The 6,355-nt window shown below is 35.4% G+C and overlaps 1 protein-coding gene across 2 annotated transcripts; it reads right to left on the minus strand.

The window, feature by feature from the left end:
- Nucleotides 1–429: 429 nt before the first annotated feature.
- On the minus strand, nucleotides 430–1,816 carry LOC125472533 (two-component response regulator 24-like). 2 transcript variants are annotated; one of them, XM_048574171.1, is made up of 3 exons: nucleotides 1,537–1,816; nucleotides 896–1,127; nucleotides 430–779 (listed from the first exon to the last, which is right to left on the minus strand). In XM_048574171.1, exons 1-3 carry the CDS (start codon nucleotides 1,635–1,637, stop codon nucleotides 600–602), a joined length of 513 nt encoding a protein of 170 aa, XP_048430128.1. In that variant the 5' UTR covers nucleotides 1,638–1,816; the 3' UTR covers nucleotides 430–599. The 2 variants fall into 2 exon arrangements, with proteins under 2 accessions (XP_048430128.1, XP_048430129.1); XM_048574172.1 differs by having other exon boundaries at nucleotides 896–1,137; nucleotides 1,537–1,800.
- Between the last annotated feature and the right edge of the window lie 4,539 nt (nucleotides 1,817–6,355).

The raw sequence follows: 6,355 nt of genomic DNA on the forward strand, positions 1-6,355 counted from the left end.
CTAACATAACTCATTTTGACACAATTTTGACGAAATTGATGAAAATGATCATAGCTACACATTTTGATGAGTTGAGAGACCAATGGTAATAGATTTTTAGTTAAGGGACCATTACTCCAACTCGATTAAAGTTAAGAGATTATTACTACAATTTACTCGTGTAATTATATTGGTAATAAAAAAACTGGTGAGCTATGGGTTAGTACTTGGCCCAATTAGTTTAATGGATAAAAGTATGACATGTTGACAGTTAAGATTTCTCTTAATGTAAGGAAAAAAGCGTTAGATTTCGACGACTAAGTTTTATGTGTAATTCGACTCGCCTAATCTATTATCAATTTTCATTAAAATAAAGGGTTTAAACTCCTTTCAATGTATTAAAAAAAAAAAAAAATCGTGGCACAGCAACACACCAAAGGAGCAAAGAAAGAAAGAAATGGAAAGTAAAACTTTCTCATATATATTGATTAATCAGCTGCTCTCAATTGTTAATCACACTTAAACAACATTGATTTCAATAACTACTTGATGGGGAGAGGGTTATATTTGAGTACATGACATTTTTTTTTACCTTCTTAATACTAATTAATCCATGAAATTTAAACGTGGAGATTAACCTTTTGGAGGATGGAAACTAGCTTAGCAGTAGTTAATGGTTTCTCTTGGTAATCATCTAAGCCTGCCTCTATAAATTCTTGTGCGTCTTCACTGAGAGACGAATGCGACGAAACACCTGCAATCGTACTTCGAATTCCCATCGCACGCAGCGTCCTTGTTGCCTATAATTCAGAAGTTAAAACAAACAAAAAAACCAGTAACATTAACAAGTAAATTTAGTATAAACTTTCCAGGATTTTGTGTCTTTAATTACACGAAAAAAGAAGAAGAAATTTACCTCAATACCATCCATGACAGGCATGTCCATGTCCATGAGAATAAGGTCAAAATGTTTTCCTGAGCAGTGGACATCAATGGCTTCTTTCCCGTTCCCTACAATCTGGTTTTCTATGCCAAGATTTTCCAACAGTTTGTGGTGAATTAGTTGGTTGACCATGCGATCGTCTACGACTAGCGCCGTTATCTTCGTCGTTGCGTTTTTGCTCTTCAACATTTTTCTTCTTTCAAATCTGTGTTTTCCTAGTGTTAAAAAAATCTTCATTAATTAATAACTTAATAAACGAAGCTAAAAAGAAAGTTGTGTATATATAGATTTCCTTAGCAAAGGAACCAAAAAAAGACCAATATTCCCAGCATATGCACAGCAGAGGTTAATCATATGAGAGATACAATTTGAAGCCTTGAAAACTTCATTTTACTGTCCCATCATTGCAAAAATTGGTTGAAATTTTGCATTCCTTTTTTATTACAAGCGAGGTTACAACACTAAGAGGAGAGAGAGCGTTTAAACTCGAAATGCAGTGGGCGAAAAAGGAACCCACTATCACCGCCACTTGCGGTTTACATTGTTTTCGAAGTCAAGTGCTAAACCAAAAAACCCTAAAAATATTGTTGAAGACACAAAGGTTGAGTACGTACCTCAAGATAAAGCTGAGATTTCTGCAAGAGATGTTAAGAATGGTGAGATTTCTGCTATGATTGTGAGGCAGAAGAGAGCAGTGAGAGATGGTTTTTTCCATGCTGCAATTCCAATCTATTTATAAAAAACAGCAGCAAAAACTGGAGAAAATGGATGCCAAAAACCAAAAAAAAGGGGGGAAAGGATAAAAGTGGCCATGTGGGGATACACAAGAATGTCACTTGGATTCAGTTGGAAATCTCAAAAATCTAACGATGGTGATTATTTCCTTAATTGTTGATATGCATAAATCAGACGCTTCTGCCTTCTTTCGGGGCATCTTTTGCATAAATTTGAAATATGGATGACAGCATGGTAAAAGAAAATTGTTGTATACTTAATTATTGGAGATGCAAGTTAGGTCATTGATAAGGTTAGTATGTTCGTTTTCTTCCACTTAAGTTCGAATCTTCGTCTTCATAAATCAGATCATAGTGATTTAGATTTTAGAAATCGCCTTGTAGCATTTATAACCTCAAATTTGCTTTTCGTCTAATTTAATAACCCAAATCAGAAGTACAAAGATATTGCCATTACCATGTGATCCAACACGGCACACAACTTCCATACTTTGAAATTTCACCTTTTCTGGTTCACTTCTTTAGGAATCATATTAGTTTCTAGACTGGAAAATGAGTCTCAAAATCCATTGTCAATATAAATTCGTAATCAAGAATATTGTTTCTTAAGCTGCAGTTTATTTATGAGATCTATCTTCTTCGCTTACAACAAGATTTGAACATCTCTTATGGTTTTATCTGATTTTCCTAGTACATCAACTAGCTTCTAGATTAATTGTATTTCTCTGCCTACTTTTAAACAAATTGTTTTAAGTGATATTGAGGTGTGTGCATGACGGATCATCTTACATTACATTTCACATGTGAGTGAAACATGTGATACAATTACGCTCTAAGTATAAGTGAAACATGTAACGCGTTTATTACATAGTAACGCTCTGAGTGTGTGTGAAATGCATAATGCGTTTTGCTTCAAAGAATGAGTACACATAACAATGTGAAAAGTAACGTTATTAGTACAAAAGAAATTCGTAGGCATACATTTTCTATGTTCTTGGTAAAATAGTAGTGCTAGTAGTTTCTCATCTTGCTGTTTTGGTTGACAAACTTCGTAAAAAGACATGCACAACCCTGCCTGATCATTATATGACATTAATGGTGATGGTTATATGTCACTGTAGTTGGACTAATTAAATATCTGTTGATGCCATTAACCATTTGTTGTTCGGGATGACGAAATTTGAAAGAAAAAAAGAGCTCACAACTCCACCAGGCCATTGGGCACCTAGAAAGGAAAAGATATGCCCTTGATCAATGAGTGAGAAAGTTTTCCATCTCGTATTATAAGCAATCAACGATAAGAGAAACAGACACATAATCTTATACAACTATTGACAGACAAAAATATCTCGTATGTTAGACAACATAGCCGCCCGCATGGGGGCTTAAAAAGTAAAAAAATAGACTCTTCATTCTAGAGGCACAAAATACACTAAACAAGAATCTTTTTAGAGATCTTGGCGTGATTGTGTAAAAGTCTGCTGAAGTTATTTTTGGAATGATTGTACCAAACAATGATCCTAAAATGTCAATACACAGCTGTGCCTTTAGCATTCGCCTTTTCACAACCAACATATACATGCACCGGAATCTTAATTTGGATCATATGTATAGCTGTGTGGGGTTATAGGAACAGTGGTAGAGTGAGTTTCTTATGTATTTCATGTCACAATTCTTTTTAAGAGGCCAACATACAATTTTCGTACCGTTTGTGTGTTTGAATCTAAGGAGCAATCTCGCATGAGATTCTAGAGACCAAAGAATAGTTTTCATGTCGTGATCCTTATTGTTTTTTAAGGGGTCAACACACATGTTTTATACTTTCTCAGTGTTCATTTTTCATGGGCAAATTTTGTCAAGATTTAATAGGGACGGATTTGCACCTTCTTCTAATCAACATTGACATTGTTGCAAACATGCATTTGTTAATCACATTGCTAACTCAACAGTTGTGACATTTTATCACAAAAGATTTCAATGTTATTAGCATTGAAACCATTCATTATATATCATATTTCCTATTGTCAAGTTTTGGGCGTGAGATTGCTTACATTATTCAACAAATTATTTCACACCAAACGCAAGAGTTCAAAGAATTGTAGAATAAAACAAAAATACGTACTCGTAGATATTATGGAATTTAAAAATCCAATATAACATGTTAAACATCATAACAAAAGAACCAAGGAGGTTGCCAAAAATAAATAAATAAATAACTAAAAAGATTACTCTTTCCTCATGAACTCAATTACATATATTATTAAGGATTTGGATCCTATCCGGATTCAAATTGTGACGATCCTAGGGATCCTCACATCTCAGTCATTTATCGTACATCGTGCAGTCAGAAATTATTTGACTTTTTTATTTAAAATTAAACACAAATAATATCTGACGAAAACTAGCCGTACGATGTACGATGAATGGCTAGGACGTGGAGATCCCCATGATAACTACAAAGTGGATCCAGAGAGGATCCTCTTCCTAAATAACTAAGATCTAATTAAGAAAAATATCCATTCCAAGTCCAAATAAGAAGACGTACATTCATGGAGATTCCATTGTAGCGGTCTTCGGTTTTGGATTGGGGGTTGTGTAATGCAAATTAGGTGACAGGTACATCACCGTTAACATCTCTGAGGAGCAGAGGACTAAATCCCATTTGGTCTTTTTAATTTTTTTATTTTTTATTTTTAAATGTGTTTGATGAGTGAAGTGAGAAGTCATGGTATTCATCTTCACTCGGAAGTGAGAGATCTTAGGTTCGAATCTCGTAGATGGCCAATTCGATACCAAATTAGGTTGCCAACTGTGTGGCTTTGCCGAATTCTCTATCCCCTTAGTGTAAAAATATCGATATACTAAAAAAAAAGTGTTTGATAAAAATAAAATATTCTGCTTATTTTAAAAGCAATGACCTCCAGATAGTAGCTTTTAAAAGCAGCATGTAAGTTGCTTTTAAAAGCTGCTTTAATAAAAAGCTGAGTTGAGCTTTTAATGAATATTTTCAATTGATGTAATGCCTTCATTAACTTTTTGAAAATGACATATATAGTCTTCCACACATTTCCATCTCTTAGAGAACAAAGTAACCGGTACCACCTATCACCACCATTAATGTTGTCACCACCACCACCACCACCACCATAACCACAAGCACAACCACCAATACCACCATTGTCACCACTATCATTGCCACACCGCCACCACAACCTCCACCACTGTGACCACAACCGCAACCACCACTACCATTATTACCACAATCGCCACCACCGCCACCATAATCGCAACCGACACCACTGCCACCACAACCGCAACAGCCACCACTACCACCATTATCACCTCTGCACTCGAACCACCACATCCCACTATTAGCACCACCACCATACCTCCACATTACTGCTACCATCACCACCAGCACCCCTACCACCACTGTCCCTGCCACTGTTATCATTGCCCCCACTTTTACTACTATATCCATTTTGTCATTATATAAAATTATTTGCATTAAAATTTACCTAACGCTTTTACACTGCTTTTCAAACTTACAGCACTTTTAAAATTCAGTTAACCAAATGTTCATCTACTTTACTTTACAGCTGATTATTCTTAAAGCACAACAAAATCAATTTTTTAAAAGAGCACAATAATCCCAAATTGGCCCTAAGAAGGTGGGGATAAACAAGTATATTAAGGGCATGTTTATGTAACTACTATAATCGTAATAAAAAAAAGTAATTGAATTTCAATTACAGAGTATTCTTATGTTTACTAAATAATAGGGAATCAAAAAGGTGGTAGGACATATGAATTTTGGAATTGAATTCCTTTTTTTTTGGAGGAATTGGACTCCCTAGTTATAGGAAAGAGGTCATTTCCGGATCCTTTCCACCTAATCCTCTTCATCAAACAATTGGGACCCTTGAAATTTGATCCAACGACTAAAGTTATTATAACTTTTAAAGTGGGTATAACTTTAACCGTTGGATCAAATTTCAAAAATCCGAATTATTTGATGAGAATGATTTGATAGAAGAGATCCGAAGAAGATCCCTCCCTAATTATAGGTGGCAATCCAACTCTCGAGCATGTGAGATGAGAAGTCCGAAACAGAAACCTTTTACCCATTATACCCTCACTTGAATCTTAAACTCCTAGATTGCCCTTTACTCCCCCCAGACATGAAGCAGCAGCACCCCAGCCCAGTGCCACTCCCACATCTCCCTGACCACCGCAACCACCCAACACCGCAGCCACCTATTCATGATGGAAAAATCTGTAATTGATTGTTCTCATTCAAACAAGTCTACGTATATGTTGTCTTGAGAATTAAAATTTATTAACTAGCACAAAAAAGAGTTTACTTAGAACATGGCAGTATAGTTATTAAAGTAGGTGTTTGGTAAACAGCTAGTATGGTGTCAGCATTATTCCTACTCTCATTTCAAACATTTTCCCAAAACAACTTCTATAAGAATTCGATTTTGATTCCTCATCAATTTAACTCCTCATGAATTCAATTCTCCCATTCTAATTACTTAGTAAATGTGCCTGAAGTGTGAGATTGTGTTGTGGCTGAGTTTTTTCAGTTTGACCAGCAACCAGACGTATATCCCCACGACTAAAATGCTGAGATCAAGATGGATAAGGTGTAGGGGGTGAAGAAGATCTTTTTAATAGTTCTGTGACAAACTTCATG

This window comes from the organism of the source record quoted next, unplaced genomic scaffold (genome assembly GCF_019419815.1).
Source record: "Pyrus x bretschneideri cultivar Hongxiangsu unplaced genomic scaffold, Pyrus_bretschneideri_v1 Contig7, whole genome shotgun sequence".
NCBI lineage: Eukaryota > Viridiplantae > Streptophyta > Magnoliopsida > Rosales > Rosaceae > Pyrus > Pyrus x bretschneideri.